This window comes from Hibiscus syriacus, unplaced genomic scaffold (genome assembly GCF_006381635.1).
Source record: "Hibiscus syriacus cultivar Baekdansim isolate YM2019G1 unplaced genomic scaffold, ASM638163v2 tig00112293_pilon, whole genome shotgun sequence".
Taxonomy (NCBI): domain Eukaryota; kingdom Viridiplantae; phylum Streptophyta; class Magnoliopsida; order Malvales; family Malvaceae; genus Hibiscus; species Hibiscus syriacus.
Genome location: NW_024063296.1, coordinates 3,609,487 through 3,630,327, shown reverse-complemented (window position 1 = coordinate 3,630,327; position 20,841 = coordinate 3,609,487). Strand labels below are relative to the sequence as shown.

At 35.5% G+C, this 20,841-nt stretch overlaps 1 protein-coding gene across 2 annotated transcripts; it reads right to left on the bottom strand.

The window, feature by feature from the left end:
• Nucleotides 1–1,728: 1,728 nt before the first annotated feature.
• Nucleotides 1,729–3,433, bottom strand: LOC120177630. 2 transcript variants are annotated; one of them, XM_039183713.1, is made up of 2 exons: nucleotides 3,255–3,433; nucleotides 1,729–2,387 (listed from the first exon to the last, which is right to left on the bottom strand). In XM_039183713.1, the coding sequence occupies exons 1-2, from the start codon at nucleotides 3,331–3,333 to the stop codon at nucleotides 2,095–2,097; spliced, it is 372 nt and encodes a 123-aa protein (XP_039039644.1). In that variant the 5' UTR covers nucleotides 3,334–3,433; the 3' UTR covers nucleotides 1,729–2,094. The 2 variants fall into 2 exon arrangements, 1 of the variants encoding a protein (XP_039039644.1); XR_005521441.1 differs by lacking the exon at nucleotides 1,729–2,387 and adding an exon at nucleotides 2,397–2,826.
• Nucleotides 3,434–20,841: the final 17,408 nt, after the last annotated feature.

Below are 20,841 nucleotides of genomic sequence, written 5' to 3'. Positions count from 1 at the left end.
AAACTTAAAACTTAAAACAAGTGCAAACATACAATGTTAAATTTATAAAAATTATAGTTTTAAGATTTTATTTATTTTAGTTTGTCTTGTAATAAATTCAAAAAATTTTGTTTTAAATAATTATTTTTTAATTCGGTTTGATTTGGAACAAACGATTTTCATACGAAAAAAATGAAACCAAATTGTAAAATTATATTTTTTAAATCGAACGAAAATCAAACCGTAAAATGAAAAACTCGAACCAAATTGAATCACTTAGCTTGATTCAGATCAATTTTTTTATTTCTCGGGTTCATTGCTCAACCCTAGTTTGGATCACTAAAAGTTTATCATTTTAATAAAATAACAAATTATGATCTACTTACATAGAGAATAAATTCAAGAGTCGATTACATGTTGAGAATGATTAATATCCTTACAATGTATTTTCCATACCTAGTTGATTACATTGTTGCCTTAAAAATAGAGAAGTTACAAATTAAAATTTAATTTAATTTATGATTCATTGATTGTTTGAAAATAAATTTTTACTTATTATCTCGTAAATTAAAATAGTATATAAATATAACAAATACAAAAATGATATACATATAATAAAGTGAATATAATAACATGACATACTAAAATAAAATTAAGGGTAAACTACATCAAATATCATCGAACTTTAGGCATTCATTTATACCATTGAAAATTCAAAATTTCTAATTATAGAGCTAAACTTTGATTTTTCAATTATATTACTGAACCACTAAATCATGAATAAATATGACTGACGACTGTTGAGGTGCTTGACGAATGTCGATGTAGACAACTCTTCAAAATTTCAAATTTGAAATTGTGCGTTCCAAGAATTAATGAGGGCATCGGTCAAACGTTAAACCCCCTTCTTTATTTTATTTTTGAGTTTTTGCTTTCCTGGTCTAATCTCTTTTTTGCAGGTTTTTGAACTTCTCTTTTCCGATCCAAAATCCTATCTCTCTTTGGTTCTTGGATGGAGTTTTTATAGTGGTTTGTAATGTCAATTTTATGAGTTGATGATGATAAGGGGTGATGTTCATCGGATGAGAGATAAGGGATATAGTCACCAAAAGAGGGAGATGATGGTGTTGGAGTGGGAGTTATTAATTTTTATTTTTAAATGAGAAAATTTTATTTTGTTTTGTCATTTCTGATTTAAAGGCGTAAAAGATTATTTTTTTTCTGTTCTTTGAATTGTTCATCTTTTTTTAGTTGAGACTTCAACCAAGTTATCAAGTATTTAATTTTTAATTTCATTTAGTTAAGTGTATTTTTTAAATATTTTTCAATTCGATTTATATTTATAATTTTGTTTCACACACACGTATATACATACATACATTCGTGTGTATATATATACATAGATGTATTTTTTAAATATTTTTCAATTCGATTTATATTTAATACATATATATATATATTATGGGAGTTCATGAATTTTCATCTCTAAAATTAAAAATTTAGACTCAATTCTAGGTAACATTAATACCAATGTATTTTGTTTCTTTAATTATATATGAACGTATGAATTTAAAAAATAAAAAAATTCTTTTATTAGTATGATATTTTGATATATAATTTATATTGAGAAAAGAATTAAAATATTTTAATTAATATTTATAATTTATTTAAAAAATGGTATCTAAAAATAATGTTAAATTCTATAATGATATAACCAATTTCATCTTTGATAAAGACCATCCACAACACAATTAAATTCTTTAGAAATCATCTTCACCTTTTTTTGGTAGCAATAGAACACTGCTGGTTAATGAGAAAAATCTACACTAGGTTCCTTTCCTCACAAGAGAGGACGTGTCTGATAGCAGCAGGCGGGCTGGAAAATATCAAGGTGTCGAGGATCTATTTCTTTGATGTATGCCATAGCATCCGCACTTTCGTTACCTTCTCGACTAATGTGTGCGATCTTAACAGTTCACCGCCTCCGGAGTAATTCACGGGCTTCTCGAATCAGCGTAGTCTCTTGCGTAAGAGGACCATTGCTAAGGGTGTTTACTGTTTCTTTATTGTCGAGTTCAACCACCACGTTTTAAAAGCCACTATTTCAGGCCAGATTCAAACCATCGTATAGAGCCCAAACCTCAGCATGAAACGTCGAACATAACCTAATCTACCGGTTGAAACCCGATATCCAGCGGCCTTTGCTATCTTCAAGGATTCCACCACCTGTAGCCTCCACAGCGCGAGGATCAGCCGCTCCACCAGTATTGAGTTTAACCATACCATTCTTAGGGGGCACCACCTATTTCTCGTGTTCAGCATGCCAGCACTAGGATTGTTCACACTTTTGTTGGATTTGATGGCTCGAGCCCATGATTGTGTTGATCTATCTCCATTGCCGACCATACCTGTCAATTAAAAAGAAAAGCATTACGTTGTTTTCATAATCTCAATATGATTATTCCAAACAGATGCCTCCAATGGTAAGCCTCATTAATAAATCATCTCATTCCATCCATTATTTCAGAGAGAAATACATGTCTAGAATTTATTTTATTTCTCTCTTACACTTTGTTCTTTATTCTCTTTGTTGACACTCATTTTTTCGTCTCGTCTTTTAATATTTTATTATTATTATTATTATTATTAATTATTATTATTATATTTTACATACAGGCCAAATACAAATAAATTTCAGAGCCCATTACAAAGCTCAACATCAACCCAATTACATGACCCAGCTTGAAGCCCAAGTACCACACCCTTGCAGCACCATCACGTGAAGCACCCAAATCTTCAGAGAACGTCATTGCATACGCCCAAATATTCACCAGCTCCAATCAAAGTCTCACCAAAAAGAAAGAAATTATCATGCAACGACAAAGGAATTTGATGAAGAAAATGGAGATAAAAAACTGGGGGCAGTTAACGAAAGGAGGGAATTTTCCGTGAAAACCAAAAATTATTACGAGGAACGGAGGAGAACAGAAAATTATCAAGCAAGCAGAAAAAAAGAGGGCTCTCGACCAAAAAAAAAACAGTAACGCGTTGGGAATCCTTTATTTGGAAAGAAAAACAAATGTAACAGAGGATCCTTTTTCTTTCGAAATCAATACAAAAAAAAGGATTTCTACAAAATTGTTCTTTTCATATCGTTCCATAGAAAACCATAGCTTTAAAGGTATTTTTTCCCTTTGATTTCTAGTAGTTTTGTGTGTGAAGGGTAGTTGGTTAGACAACGAAAGTAAAATAGAGCAAGAGGTATTCGAGTTTACCTTTTGTTGGTTTGTCGTCGGAGATGGAGGTGGCCAACCGGCAACGATGAAGGCTTTGGTGATAGGCAGTGTCGTTCATGAGGGTTGAACAAAATGGAGAGAAGTCGAATAGAAGGTTTGAGAAGAAGAGAGGAAGTGGGATTGATAGAGAACGGCGCAGAGGAGATATTAGGTAGCAAATGAAATTAGGTTTTTTTTATTCCCTAAGTTTGCATATAGGATCAATTAAAACGACAGTGTTTAGGTCTAGGGCAGCTTTACTATTCACGTATGGGCTACTCATTTTAGGGGCCATCCAAATTTACAGTTTTATGCAATTTGATCCTTGATTTGGGGCTTTTAATTTTGTTGTTTCGTGGTTGTCCCATGTTTAGTTTAAATTTGCATTTTATATTTTATGACCACTGTTTGTTCATTTTAAATTCATATATTATGCTTATTTTTTTTATGTAATGCATACATGTGTTACTATATGTCTTATGCTTTTTAATCATGTGTAATATAATAATTATATGTGTGCAAAAGTGGCTTTACATTTAATATTATATATACAATCTTATTATATATATCTTTAATATGGAATCATTAAATGTTATCACGTGAATATAATAATTTGTGTGTTAAAATGGCTTTGTATTTAATATTATATATACAATCTTATTATATATATGTTTAGTATAGAATCATTAAATGTTTTGATACATGTGTTACCCATAATTATGTTTTTTAATTAGTTGTTATATTATTTTGCATATTGATATGTTTACATATGTACAAAGTGATTAATTTACAAATCGTATGAGATTTTTTACATGATATGTATGTATCCTCATAAGCATCATTTAACTCAAATCGAAATAAATTGACTAAGGGAAATATTTGATCATTTTAAAATTATAAAAAGAAAATTTCTAATACGTGAATATTTAATTCATTTTAATATATAGCATTAAGTATTAATACTAGAACTTACATTTTAAATTGAGCTTCTAGGATCCTTAATTTTCATAATTTGACACTTTAAGTTAGGAAATGCCTTAATTTACTTTTAGTTTAATTAAGACAAATAAAATTTTGTTTGATTACATTGTTTTTACAAATCTAAGGCACTGTTTACTTATTAAGAAATTAATAGTATATCTCCCGCGATTGTGCTCAAGGGGTGACTACTAGTAATTCCTTGAATAAGTCAACATCCTTTTCAAAACCACATCATGTTTTCTAAAAAAAGAGGCAATATTTGGTTATTAGGCACAATAGCTGATCTCCCGCATTTACGCTCGGGGGCAAATGCTATCGGTCTCGATAAACGAATACCCTTTTCAACTTTGCATCCTTAATGATTTTTAAATTAAATAAAGATCGAACTTCAAATTTCTTATTTTAAATATAGGGTAATCAACTAGGTACCAATTTTTGGGCGCTTGTGGGGGTGCTAATCCTTCCCCACGCGTAACCGACTCCCGAACCTGATTTCTGGATTTTCGTAGACCTCCAAACTCGGTATTTTGATAAAAATAAAATGTTTTATTAAAATCATCCGATTTTTATGGTGTTCCAATCTCACCTCAAATGATTGGTGGCGACTCTTCACCTTTTAAAACAATTTTCAAAGAGAAAACCCCCGAGTCGGTATCGGTCTTTTCCCTCCGGGCGAGAAACGGTTACGACATCTTGGCGACTCTGCTGGGGATCTTTTGTTTTTTTAAACAAATTGAGAGTCGAGCCACGAGATACCAATCTATAAGAATAAAGGAGATCCCCAACGTTGTGGCAACTACAGAGGTATTAAACTACTCAGCCATACCATGAAGCTATGGGAAAGGGTAATAGAGGCTAGGTTGAGACAGGTTACTAGGGTTTCAGAAAACCAATTTAGCTTTATGCCAGGCAGGTTTACTACGAAGGCGATTCATCTACTTCGACGACTTATGGAGAAATATAGGGAAAAAATAGTGATCTTCACATGGCGTTCATTGACCTTGAGAAGGCGTATGATAGCGTTCCCCGCGATACGATCTGGAAGACCTTGGAAACGAGACGGATCCCAACTGCTTATATCCGGGTGATTCGTGATATGTACTGTAGATCTACTACTACCGTTAGGACTACAGTTGGCGACACCAAGGCATTCCCGGTGGAAATTGGACTCCACCAGGGGTCGGCTCTTAGCCCTTACATCTTTGCCTTGATTATGGACGACATCTATTGTGCGACACCAGACGGTGTTCCATGGTGTATGCTTTTTGCTGACGACATTGTCCTAATTGCTAAAACAAAAACTGAGCTGAATAGTAGACTTGCTACCTGGAAGATTGCTTTGGAAGAAAAAGGTCTAAGGATCAATATTGAAAAGACAAATTATGTATGTTCAAACTTCAGTGGAAACCAAAACGATGAAGATGTAGAAGTATGCATAGAAGGACACATTGTCCCCTCAAATGATTGTTTTAAGTACCTAGGGTCTATGATACATAAAGATGGGGGTATAGATGAAGACGTTACACACCGTATAAAGGCGGTATGGCTAAAGTGGAGGGCTTCTACTGGAGTTTTGTGTGACAAGAAGGTGCCTCTAAAACTAAAGGGAAAATTTTATAGAATGGCAATAAGACCAGCGCTGCTGTATGGATCAGAATGTTGGGCAATCAAGAAGGATCACGTAAGGAGGATGGAGGCCGCAGAAATGAGAATGCTTCGATGGACATGTGGTAGGACTCTGTGGGACATGACACCTAACTCTGCTATTAGGATGTACTTGGGGGTGGTGCCTGTATCCAAAAAATTGATAGAGGGAAGACTACGGTGGTTTGGGCATGTCCTTAGGCGACAACCGTCGGATGCAGTCAGGAGGGTAGAGTCGATTACAGTCGACGGTGTCAGAAGGAGAGGACGACCAAGACGGAAGTGGGAAGCCTGCTTGAGATCTGATTTGAAGGAATTAGCCCTTACCGAGGACATGACCTCCGATAGGAAAGTATGGAGACTTAAGACCAGGGTAGTTGAGTAGTGCGGTTCACAGCCATAGGGTGTAACATCTCTGTCTTCTTTTTAATGTCTTTGTAGTACTTTCCATGACTTCTACTTTATACATGTTTCTGTGATTGAAATGTATGAAGGCTTAGAACTAGGGTATCGGAGTAGTGTTGCCTTAGTTTAAGAATTAACTCATTTGAATTTATTCCTTCTCGTAGCTTGCTATTATTGACTTCTGTGTATCATTTCTATTCATGTTTCCTCTTTTTAAATTTAGCTGGGTCTTACATTTTCAGTCTATATGCAGAGATTTCTATGTAGGGAATTATTTGTAGGGAATTATTTACAGGGATTACTCCCCATTACAGACGCACATATTAAGACTGCATATGAAGACTGTTCATCTATGTATTTATTTATTTATTTATACACGCATTTGCATCTTATCTTTATTTTTAATTTTCTGACTGCCGGAGGTCTTCCACGTAAGCTGCTCTCAACCTGGCGTTGGGGTCAGCCTACTACCTTACCTCCCCCTTACCCCATTGCATATGGGAATCAGGGTTTTGTTATTGTTGTTGTTGTATGTTATTTCAAAAAAAAAATTCTCTGATTAATGCTTACACTTCTGTGAAATATTTAGAATTGTTGCATACCATAGCTCTAAACCCGAGCTTAATCCCGGTTTACCTAAGTAGGGAGAAACGTCACACCTCACGAGGAGCATTGGGCTTCCTTGTGTGGGTCTGACAAAGTATCTCTGGAAAACACTCTAAGTTGCCTATCCGGATATCAGTTCCGAGGTACACTTTTAGTGGTGTGATCCCCTGAGCTGAACCCGATTCGCAAGTCTGTAATGGGCCAGAATTGGGGTCAACCTTAGCAGGTTGTAAAAATAGCTTGGGAACATTCGCTAGAACCCAACCTCATATAGAGAATTTAGTAAGCTTACCTCGCTAGAGCCATGTGGATAACCTAGGAGAACTAGAAATCATGTGGTTAGGACCATTAATTTCCTTTGTATGCTTTATTTTTTTAGTCTCAACTTTAATTCATATTTAAGATTTTTTGATTAATCATTTCAACTAACTTGATTATTGTTGTCTTGTTTCTACTAACATTGATTTTCTTTTGTATGCTCTTATTGCATTTTTGCATGTATCATTGTCACATCACATCATTTCATAAACGATATTGATTCCCAGATTACCTAGTTATTATAAAAAGAGCTTAAGACAACAATGTCTTCCGATAGGACTGAGAATACAATTAGTGTTTAGACCTAGTTCAAGTATGGGAATACGCAGTTCAGAGACATCCTTGTCACTACCGAAGAATCAATTTTGCCAGAGAATGTAATTATCCGAGCCCGGTAGCATGCTCAGAGACTGAGAGAACAAAAATACGAGGCTAACCATGAATTAGCACAAAAGCGAGCACAGATTGAACAGCTCGAAGCACATCTTCTTAGTTTGGATGAGTCTTTTCAGACCCCTTACAACAGCAATGAGTTCCTTCTTCAAAAAGAAAATGAGATATTAAAGAAGAAGATAGCGGAGCTAGTAGGAGCAGGGTTGAACCACTCATCCGCATAATAGATAGCCAGACTGGAAAATGAGGCCTTAAAAGCTAAGATTCCTGAGTTTAAAGTTACAGTACATAAATGCCATCAGCGAATTCAGCAGTTAGAGAAGAGTCGACCATGGACTAATCAAGAACTTGGAACCGCGCTACGACAGACTCAAGATACTATTCAAAGACAACATGAAGCAATGAAGAGAGCACTGAATCAGGCCAATGGTGTTGCTCGTCAAGTCTATGAATTATCTGAAGAAGCGACAAGCTTAAGAGTTTTCGTGATCCAGAGGAAGAATGATGAATCATGGAATTGATGATAGAACTCGAGAGATTAGTGAATAGGGCAAGATTCTACGTTTAAGTTTCCATGTTGATATACTCTCTTTGCCTAAGTTCTTAGACATTGTGTGTTGTTGAGTACTTTTTATAAACTAAGTTATTTTGGAATCAATATCGGGTTGCATTTGCATCTCGCATTTTTGCACACCCATTTTACATTTGCATTTGGCATCCACATTTGCATTCACATTAATTTAATTTAAGCATTTTTACATGCATCAATCATGAAAATGTGAGAGTAACTCGTGAAAGATACTGTGACAGAAGCTCTGAAAGTAAATTGAAGTTACCCGGGGCGTGTTTCTGAAAAGATAGAAAATAATGAATGAGATATTAGTACGAGTTGGTAGGATCGAGAGAATTCTGGAGCAACTCGTAAGGACGCAACAGGAGATGATCGATCAAGCAAGAAGGTTCCAGGAATTCCATGAATCGTGATCTATGGAGAGAAACCACTAGAAGATACCGTCGTAAATGCTTTGAATGGGATTGTGAATGTTAGTGGTGGAATCGAAATGACAGTAACATGTAATCAAGAACCCGTTAAGGAGCAAGATATCTCAAGCCAACTCCAAAAATTAGATGTGGTCAAAAAAGGACCAACAATGAATGAAGAATATAAGCTTTTCTCAAAGAGGAGGGGCATAGAAGAGGACCGAGTACTGGTCAAGAAAGCTAAGAATGATCAATCTCTCGTGTTATCATGGGAGTAGATAAGAAGAAAAAGAAAGTACAGGGTTTTTAATTCCCTCCTTCTACTTTTCGTGTAAAGAATTGCGTTAAAAATGTTCACATCCGGGACCTAAAGAGGTTCCCTGGATAAAACAACTGGAGCCCAAGATTGTTCAGTTAAGGTTCCTAGCAACCTTGAGGGAAAGTTCTAGGATCCTTTAGAGCAAGAAATTCAAAGGTGCAAGGTAGATGATAAAGGGGTTAAGGTTCAATGCTCAGAAATCGTCACTCCAATAGAGATTAGTGCAGCCAATCGATAAAGAACACATGGTGCAAGAAGATGGGAAAGAAAATCAAAGCAAAAGGCTCCAATGAATGTAATTCGTGACTGGCCCACAAGTTTAAGAATGATTTTGGAAGATATAACCCTAGAAACTCCTCAAACACCTATATCAGATTTCTTGATGATAAGTGGGGCTCTGGAAAGTTTAGAGAGTCTGATGAATACTCACCAATCACATGTAATTCACTAGATCTGGTCGTAACGCTAGGCCGGGTCTATGAGGTTATTTGGGTAATTCATTCCATACAAATGTATGATTTAGAACCTTCAATAGAGTATCTCTATGTTTCTCATAATTAAACAAGAGAGCGAGCAATGAGATACGAGCAGACAACTTGTGTAATTGATACACGATACTATGCTCACTTTGCATCCGAAATTTTAAAAATTAAACAACTTACTTCTCTTTCATTGGCTCATCTATGGTTGGTTTAACCTCTTTCATTAGCAAATTATCAAACTTCTTCCTTTTATCATCAGAAGACCGTTTTTTAGGTTCCTTGGACTGATCTAGAGGGTAACACCATCTGGTGACCCAACATTCTCTATTTTGCATTCATATCTCCAAGGGGCATGTTAGTTATTCTTGTAGGGGAACAAAGAAGGAGGCATGATTATCACCTTTAGGGTTACTTTCTCTAGCACTTAGGCTTTTGGTGTAATGAACAGAGGGAAAATGAAATTGTAGACTCCCTTGGAAGAATCCTAAGAAGCACAAATACATTTTTCTTATTTTTCCTTCTCAATCTCTTTGTAGAATTATTTTTCCTTATCATCCATGATCTTTTGGATTAACTCTCAGAATTCAACACAGTTCTGTACGTTATGGCCTTTGTAATCATGGTGTTGACAAGAACTCTCATCATTGAACTTAACTAACAAACCTAAGACCAATAATCATACCTTATGCATCTGACCCTATACCCACTTCATAGGCGATTTTACATCACTCACATCATCTATGACCTTTTTTTCCTTTTTCTTCAATGGTAGTATTGACTCATATACCTCCATGGTTTGGTAAAGAGTTCTGAGCCACGTTTGGTTGTACATTATCACCAAGGTTTATGATATTTTACTTTATTAAAACTTATACAATCCTTTTGAAGGTAGTTCATTTTTTGATCGAATGTCAGGGTGCCCCTATGTGGTATTCATAGTGAGAATTAGTGTTAAAACATTTGGGGTACGGTGGTTGCAGAGGTGTCACATGGTAGGGCGACACTTCATGACTATTGTACAACTCTTATAATAGCTCATTATAAATCATTGGGATTGAGTAAATATGCATTTTCTCCATTTCCTGCCTTGGTCCCCTTGACATTTTCTAGTAATATTCTGGGCAAATGATCTTGTGGGCTTAGGTCGAGACAAAGTGATATTGTTGGAGTTTCCTTATAGCCTTTCGTTTTCGTGTGATTTCTCCCCCATCTAGTTTTCCACTTCAGACAGTCATTTCTATCATTTGATTTTTTCTCCATGCCTTGCAGCATGATTTATTTCCTCCGCATCGAGTGGGGGTGAACTTCTATTAGGAAATGAGTAATTAAAGTGTTAATAAAGAGCATATTTTTCTCCTAATCGAGTGGGAGGTAAACTTGTATGACCACATATCTTCATCTCTGGGCGTACTGTCTAAAACTTTCATTCGATCTTTTCTCCATGCCTTGCAGCATGATTCGGTTCGGCCTGATATCTTTGTCATGTTTGTACTATTCCATAAATGCCTTTTCCAAGTCTTTCCATGAGCAGATGTGAGTTCTACTGAGTTGATTATACTATTAAGTGGTTGAGCATGTTAAACTCTCCTGAAAACAGTGTGTTAATAGTTGATCATCCCCTATATAACCAGCCATTTTTCTACAAAACATCTTGATGTGGACAGAGGGGGCCCTTGTGCCATCGTACTTTTCCAAATTCAGTATTTTGAATTTAGAGCGTAATATTAAAACAGGTACCAAGCACGCATATATCATATACACATCAGTACCTTTCTTTATAGCCTTGACTTATTCTTCAAATACTTTCATCCTCTTTCATCCATTTTCTTTCTCTAACCTATCCTCTTCATCAAAATTAGGGACACACTCAAATTGATATATTCTCAATGAGAGCTCGCTCCTTGTTACAAATTCATAGAAACAGTTGCTAGATTAATATGTACTTTCTTTGTATGAATTAGGGTTTCTTGATGAGTTTTAGTGTGAGTCAGGGTGAATCCTAGTGGGTAAGTTGGATCTTCAATCACAGTTTCAGGCTCTAGAACTTTTCCATGCTCTAGACCTTTTCCATGCTCAGTGTTCCTTTCCCCATGTAACTGGCAAATCTCAGGAACATGTATTCTTATACTTTTAACATAGTCTCTTCTATTTCTTCTTGCATCTTCTTCACATTTTCCTTAATGATGAATGTAAATTGCATGAAATAAAATGACAAGTGTAAAATACAATAAGACACAAATATAAGATGCAAAGATTATATAAATAAATAACAAAAAGAAAATAAATATAAATAACATGGCCACACAAAATATAAAATGTATATAAATTGCAAATGCATGTCTGAAGGCATTGATTCCATAAAGTGATCATTCTTAGAACAAATTTCATTTAAAGATAAGAGTTTCATCTCTACAAGACAAATTCATTACAGAAAAGGCCTAGCCCTCATATTCAATTCTTCAATCTCACTGACGAGCCAAGTGACCATTATTCCCACATCAGATGTTGGATCCATATTGTATAGGATGACTCTTGATTCGATCTCCATATCTCCCAGTTTCCTTGCATTGCCACTCATCTGAGTCGCAATCATGAGTATCATTTGATTTTCCATCTCTTCTCATTTTCATTTTCATATATTTTCTTATCTTCTACTCTCCATTTCAATTTCAATCTTCTTATCTTCTACTCTCCATTTCAATTTCAATCTCTCTCTTCAAGATATCCATCATCAAAGGTAGAAACTTTGTGTGTTTACATCTCTAGTCTAGATTAGTAAAGGTAAGTGATGAAATCCTTATCCCTAGAGCTTTCATTTAAGGAAAGTTTTGGCTATGGTGGCCATAGGTGGGGGTTTAGTGGGACTTTAGAGATCCTTTCCAAATCAACAAGTTTTTGTGACATTTAAATTTAGGAAAACCATATTAACTTTTTTTTTAATTTCCCAAATGAGTTAGTAACTCATTTACTTGTCTTGTGGTTAATAGAAGAGTTTGTGGAAAGTTCTAAGAGCAAAAGTAAGGTGCAGATTGTGCTTGGTTGAGGTTTGATCATTTTTTACTAGTTTAGTACTAAGCTAACACATTTCTAACTCATCTATACCACCTATAGATCGTTAGATGTGCCTAATTAGCTTGCATGAGTTCATGAAGCATGTAAGTGAATCCATGGTACATTATGATTTTTGAGTTAAAAACATTGAAATTGATCTATCATGACCCATAATAACTTACATAGGCTTAAATAACGTTTAAAGTCCTTAAGGTAACTTATGGGTAAAGTTGAGTGTCATTTTCGAGCAAAAGCATAGCATTTCTAGGCTTAGGTATCGATAATGGATGAAAAGTACCGATATTATTATTTAAATAGCCAAAACAAAGGATTTTTTGGCTTAGTAGTATCGATACTTTGTTCTTAGAGTATCGATATTATTCTTTGAGTATTGATACCTAAGGGTGAAGTATCGATATTAACGTTATGATACCAATTTCAATAGCCAGTTTTGGTACCTATACTCGGGTTGTATCGATACCACCCAAAATAAAAGTATCAATAGCTTAAGTAAGGGTATTGATACTTAATTATTTTCCAAACATCGAACCTAATTTTGGTATTGATACCTAGGGTGGTATCGGTACCCTAGTAAAGCAATATCAATACTCTAAACTGGGGTATTGATACTACAATGCTTTCTCATAATCTAGTATACAATTTTGGTATTAGTACGAAGTGTGTGTATAGATAGGGTCATATCGATATAAAATTCATTAGTATCAATATCATCGTCTTGATCGGTAAAACCCAACTTTGATCCAGGGTTTGAGAAAAGGTCTAGAATTACCATAACTTCTTAAATGAACTTAGAAATGACAACAACTAATGAATTTAGTAAAAGATAAGAATGATATGAAATAAGATAACATAAAATTAGTAATTTTGTATGATGCTCGGGAAATATCAAGGACACCCATGTTAATCTAGCAGTACGACAATCGTCTTATTGATTATTTTATCCAGTTATATCGCAGCTTGTGCCAAGGTACTTTGGTTGTGGTTGGGTGCAGTTGCATCAAATACTCTCAAGAGTAACTTGGTCAAGTATACATGTCTGATACAATTCTAATCTCACCTTAAATAAATAAGGGTATCATAGGTAGGCTAGGGGTATACTTCCCTATAAGTATAACCCTCCGACTACATTATGATGCCTATCGTAGGTTTGCATGTTAGTGATTCTATATGCTTATACCTTTCCATGCTATCATGCTCTTGTAATGAATGCACATTTTATAGTACAATTATGAGTATGGTACTAAGCTTGTGAGCTTAGTGTTTAGAATTTTTTTTCTGTGTATAGGTTCTTAGGAGATCTCTCAAGGATTTTATCACCGGTTCGTGAATCCAGATTTGTCGAGGCATTAGAGTACATCTCGATTCTTTTTATAGGGCATGTACTATTTATAGACCTTCATGTACTGAGTCGTAAATCTATTTGATATGAGTATGATGATGTTATTTTGGGATTATTTGGGAGCTCCCCATTTTTTAAACTTGGATACTTATGATTTCATTTACATTTTGAACTAATTCTATTCTATTGATAAATGAAACTTTGTTTTAAAAGGAAATTTTTAGGTTAGTCGCTTTAGTTTTGAACTAATGGTATCCAGCATTAGGTTTAGTTCTTAGGACCTATTGGTTAGAGTCAATAAGAGTCTATGTGTGTACATGCCGCTAGAGTGTCAATATTACTTAATATCTGGAATAGAGATAATAACCTCTCTTTTTTTCTAAATTTATGAAAATATTCATGGTTGATAATTTATCTCTTAGTCATGAGGATAGAGACGACAGTCGCGCCTCCTTAGCTTGCAACACTATTGGTAATTTCATTACAGATTCTGAGGAGTTTGAGATTCCAAATGATACAAAGGTCGATGAGATGAACTTCTTTTTGGATATTACCTTAGCACTCAATTTCTGCCATCCCTAGGACATCAGTTGTTCTACTTATCCAACCAGCATAACCAGCCCCACTTGTCATATCATCTCAAGAGTCTCCAAACGAGATGTTCCACATATATTAGACCATAGACTTCTTCGGTTCCAAGGGTGACGACCTCATAACAACCAACCAGTGGCTTAGTGAGATCCTCTACACACTCCGTAAGCTACACCTTATCCCTGAGGGTATGCTTGATTACCTTATCTCTCTACTGAATGGTGATGAATAGATTGTTGGGAGATGATAGTAATGGTATTTGAGCCAAAGAGATCAACATGAAAGTATTTCTTAGCTAATTTCTTCCAGAAGTATATCGTGTGGCTTACACAAATGACATGAGTGATCAATTTATACATTTGGTTCAGGGTGATCGATCAGTATATGAGTACGAGCATGAGTTCCTCCAATTGAGTAGATATACATATAAGTTGGTATCAACTGAGAACCATATTTTCTTTAGATTAAGAGATGGTTGTATCTAAATATTCTCACACACAAAGATTTAACCTACCAAGAGAAGACAATTGAAAGGGTCCAGAATCTAAGGACCACATAGATGAGTGGATCTACAAGACAAACCCAAAGAGCTTCAAATCCTGACCAAGAGGGCCAGAGAATCTTAGGGGTTATGGAGGTCCCTAACATGGCAGTCTAAGAGGTTAAGACATGGTTCAAACTATTGTGGTAGGCATAAGCAAACAGTGAGAGAAGGCATTATGTGAGGTGTCAACGTGGTTCGAGGGTTATTTCAATTGTGGATTATTGAACCACTACATCAAGGACTGGCCAAAGACTCAGAGTATCACTCCTACATTAACTCAAAGATGAACACCATTTATTCAGTAAGGTTAGGGTCCTTGCGAGATGGTGACATTGCATCTAGATAGCTTAGTAGAGGAACAACTAAATTAGTAGCCTATATTATGCTTATAGTGGCTTCTAGGCAGTACGTAGTGAGAGCCTAAGAAGAGTGTGATGTTACTGATGTGATATCGTATACATTTATAGTATTTTTCATTCTAACTACTACCTAAGTCGACTCGGGTTCCACCCATCCGTATATCTATTATGATCTGTTGGAGTTAGAAATAAGAGTTCGAGTATTCAATCCCTTAGGATTAGACATCCTGGTTGACAAGTTTCATCGAATATTACACCAGTTTAAGGTGCAAAGCTAAACAACTTAATCTTAGAAGGGTTGATGACACCAAGTTAGTAATGACTACGGAGCGGTCGAGGTTTTCTTCAAATATTGTTTCAACCAAAAGAGCTTAGAGAATGATCGATTGGAGTTGTTAAGCCTTTTTTGCTCACGTGGTCGATGCCAAAATTTCCCTGACGTATTCTCATAGGAGTTTCCAAGGGTACCACCCGACAAAGAGTTAGAGTTTGGCATTTAAATATTTTAAGGTTTAGCTCCATGTCCATTACTCCCTACTGCATGGCACCAATTGAGCTAAAATAGTTAAAGACTCAAATCTAAGAGTCGATAGAAAAGGGTTTCGTCTGACCAATCATATCTCTATTGGGATCACCAGTCTTGTTTTTCAATAAAAAGTGGGTCGCTGAGGTTGTGCATTGACTATTGACAGTTGAATAAGTTAACTACAAAGAATTGTTATCCCCTTCCTATGCTAAACGACCTTTTTGACCAATTTAGTGGGGCATTTATTTCTCCGAGATCGGCCTGAGATCGAGATACTATCAGCTGAAAGTTAAGAATGCTAATGTAGCAAATATGAGTTTTAGGGCGAAGTATGGTCAGTATGAATTCCTGGTAATTCCAATTTGTCTCTGAAACTTTTTGGACTTGATGAATCAAGTTTTCCACTCATACCTAGAATAAATTGTGGTAGTATTCAATGATGTCATCCCTGTGTACTTGAGATTAGAAGAATAGCATGATCAACTTTTTTGCATTGTTATACAAATGCCTCAAGAATGATAGTTGTTTGCTAAGTTTGGGAGGTGCAAGTTTTGGTTGTCAAATGTTTCATTTTTGGGTCATGTAGTAGTAACAGACGACATCTGAGTTTACCCTTCAAAGATTCAAGCTGTTGTGAATTGGGAATTGCTGAAGAGTGTGACTAAGGTGCATAGTTTCTTTGGTCTTGCTTGGTACTATCCCTGATTTGTTAAAGGTTCCTCGATGATAACATCTCTTATGACCTAACCGTAGAAGGGAGTTCCCTTTGTGAAGGATGAGAAGCAACAAAAGAGCTTTGACCAGTTAAAGGCTATCCTAACTTAGGCCCCCGTCTTGACCCAATTAGAGTCTAATAAGGATTAACACTTTGTTGAACAGGTTAGGATGTGTTCTAATGCAAGAGGAAAATGTTGTATCATATGTGTCTCGACAACTCATGCCTCATAAGCTTAACTACCCTACCCATAACTTAGAGCTTGCTAAAATAGTTTTCACGCTAAATTTCTAGAGGCGCTACATGTTTGTGAGAAAATGTCACATCTTCACAGGTCGTATTAGAGTCTAATAAGGATTAACACTTTGTTGAACAGGTTAGGATGTGTTCTGCATAGAAATGTTTGTATCATGTGTCTCGACAACTCATGCCTCATAACTTAACTACCCTACCCATACTTAGAGCTTGCTAAAATAGTTTTTCACCGCTAAATTTCTAGAGGCGCTACATGTTTGTGAAAAGTCACATCTTCACAGGTCGTAAGAGCCTTAAGTATCTATTTGAGTGGACGGATTTGAACTTAAGATAACGTAGATGGGTGAAGTTGTTAAAATACTATGATTGCATGATCGACTAACACCAAGGAAAAATCAAATATAGTGATGAATGCTTTGAGTAGAAATCGATGTCAGAACTGAGGGCGTTATTAGCACATTTGAGCTTGTATAGTGATGGTGGGTTTCTATTATAGTTGCGAGTTGAACTCAAGTTAGTGAGCGAAGTTAAAAGGTTATAAGGTACCCACGACCATATAAAGGCTTATGTAGTATGATTCCACCATAATGAGGCACTAGGTTTTGACTTACGAGATGGGGATATGTTATTTTTTAGGAGTTGGTTGTGTGTACATGCTAAAGAGAAGCTACGTATTAAGATTATTCATGAGGCATACTATAATCTATTTTCTATACAACTAGGTAGTAACAAGGTGTACCTAGAGCTCTGACAGTTGTATTGGTGGCATGGCACGAAAAGGAAATTATCCGAGTTTGTCTTCAGATGCTTAGCATGTTAACAAGACGGAACACTAGGTTCCTAAAGGGGTTATTCTAGCCAATACAGATTCCATAGTGGAAATGGGATATCATAACTATAGACTTCGTGACCGAGTTACCTATGACTAGACAGAGTAATGTAGTCATAGTACTATTTGACCAAGATATCTTATTTTATTTTAGTTGTACATGCCAAAGATTATGAGATTACGTGGGTTATCGACTTCCGTCATCTCCGATAGAGATCCTCATTTCACCTCACTGTTTTAGAAAGCACTTCATGAATATTAGGAAGAAAATTACACTTTAGCACCACTTTCTATCCTCAGATAGATAGCCAGTTCGAACGTGTCATTCAAATCCTAGAGGACATTCTTAAGTGCACTATCATATACCTTGAGGGTATTTGGGATAACCACTTCTCGCTAGTAGAGTTTGTCTATAATAACAGTTACCAATCTAGCATTCAAATGGCTTTGTATGAAGACTTTTATGGACGTAAGTGTAAGACCCAACTATGTTGGACAAAGTGTAGTGAAGGAAAGATAATGGCTTCCAATTTAATTAGAGAAACCAAAGAGAAGTTTTGGTTAATTCAAGTTCGTTTGAGAGAAGTCTCGGATATAAAATGTCATATAATAACTTGAAGCATAAGGATATCGAGTTTGTGGTGAAAGACAAGGTGTTCTTTAAAGTATCTCCTTAGAAGAAGGTGATTCGATTTGGATGTAAAGAAAAGTTGTCCCAAGCTTAATAGCACCTTATGAGTTACTTGAGAGGATTTGACCTACAACTTATCAGATACATTTACCTTCAGAGTTAGAGTGTATTCACAATGTGTTTTACGTGTTCATTCTTAGGAGGTACCATTCTAACCATTCGCACATCATAACCTTAGAGCAGATCGAGGTGAGCCAAGACATGTCTTACGAAGAAGATCTGATAAGTATTTTTCTTATGATGTTAAGGAACTAAGTAACAAGAAAATTTCGCTAGTAAAAGTCATGTGGAAAAACCATGTTGCCGAGGAAGCAACATTGGAGGCCGAGGAAGCAACATTGGAGACCGAGGAATATATGCAACTAAAATACCCGCATTTGTTTTATCCAAGTAGATTTTTGGGACAAAATTTATTCTTAGGTATGGAAAGTTGTAATTCCTCATATCTCATGTTAGTAAATTCGGGTTAACCTGAGAGGGCTTGCCATAAACCCATATGCCTTATAGGAAAACTTGGCCCAAGTTTGAGTTGGGTTGGGCTTGTATTGAGCCCAAATAGAGATAAAAAGGGTATTTATAAGTTGAAACCAAAGTTTGAGGAATCAAGGGACTGATTATACCATTTATAATTTTAAAGGTTGAATTCCCTCACCTATGATGAGGTCATACGGCTAAATCAATGAGTAAAAATTGCACCCTCATTCTCATTTACCTCAATTTTCTTGTCACATTATACTTTCCATTTCCCTCTCTTTTCTACAAGATATCCATCACCAAAGTAGAAACATTATTGGTTTACATCTATAGTCCAAATTAGAAAATGTAAGTGATTAAATCTATATCCCTAAAGCTTCCATTTAAGGCCATAATTCCATAGTGTGGCCATGGTGGCCGTAGGTAGGAGTTTAGTGGGGATTAGAAACCCTTTCCAAATCAGTGTGCTTTTTTTAGATTTCAGTTTAGGAAAACCTTCTTAACTTCTTTCTAAGTTCCTAAAATAGTTAGTAACTCAGTTACTTGTCTTATGATTAGTGAAAGAGGTTCGGGAAGAGCAAGGATAAGGAGAAAATTGTTCTTGGTTGAGTTGAGGTCATTTTCCATCAACTTAGGACTAAGGTAACACTTTTTTAACTCATCTATACCACTTGTAGATCATTATATATGCCTAGTTAGCTTGTATGAATTCATGAAACATGTAAGTACATCCATGGTAGATTATGAATTTTAATGTTATACAATTGTAAATTGATCTATCATGACCCCTCTTAACTTACATAAGAGTTAAATAACATTTAAGGGCCTTAGAGGTCTTATGGATAAAGTTGGGTGTAATTTTTTAGTAAAAGTGCATGATTTCTATGCTTAGATATGGATATTGGATGAACAATATCGATATTATTCTTTAGATAACCAAAACAAATTGTTTTTTGTTTAGTAGTATCAATACTCTGTTCATAGAGTATTGATTTTCTTTGAGTATGATACCCAAGGGTGGATTATCATTACAATGTTAGTATAAATTCCAATAGCCATATTGGTTCCAATACTTAGGGAGTAATATCACCCAAATAAAGGTCATCAATAGCTTTTGCAAGGGTGTCGATATTGAATTAATTTCTAAATATTGAACCTAATTTTGGTATTGATACCTAGTTCATTATCAGTGTCCTAATAAAGAAGTACCAATACTCCAAAAAGGGTATTCATACTACAAGGCTTATTTAGATATTAATATACAATTTTGGAAACGTACTAAGGGTGGTTATCGATGCTTAAGGGTCAATAGCGATGCTAAAAGTTTTAGTATCAATACCATCATCTCGAAATGGGCAAGAAACCCAACTTTGATCTAAGAGTTTTGTAAGAGACTTAGTATCAATACCATCATCCGAATCCATTTCCATGCAGAGGTTCTTAGGAGAGATCTTGAGAAGTTTATCAGCGATTCATGAATCTAGATTTACCGAGGCATCAGAGTACGTCTTAAGTCTTTTTAAATGTATTGAGTCTTAATTCTATTTTGATAAGAATATGATCATCTTATTTTGGGATTTATTTGAGAGCTCCTAGTTTTGTAAACTTGGATACTTTTGATTTCATTTATGTTTTAAACTCATGACATTTTATTGATGAATGAAATGTTATTTTAAAAGGAAACTTTTGGGTTAGCAAATTCGATGGCCCCGTATGACACTCTAATCTTTCGATCTTTGGGTCAGATCGAATTAGGTTATCACAACACTAATCCCAAATATTCAAATTTTCAGGATCATCGGCGTACCCCATGGCGCATCAGAAACAAACACGACGGCCTTACCAATGATCCAAGTAAGAAAAACTGAGATTCGAGAGAAAGAGATATGATTTCTCAACTTGGTTTCCTCGAATAACAACAATACAACAACGACTCATGATCTCACAAAAGATTCAAATCCTAGCCTCAACGAATATCGTCTCGGCCTCTACTCAATTCACTCAGGCGAAAAACCATTGAGAGTAATTTCAAAATTTTTGAAAAGGGGATAAAAAAGGCTACT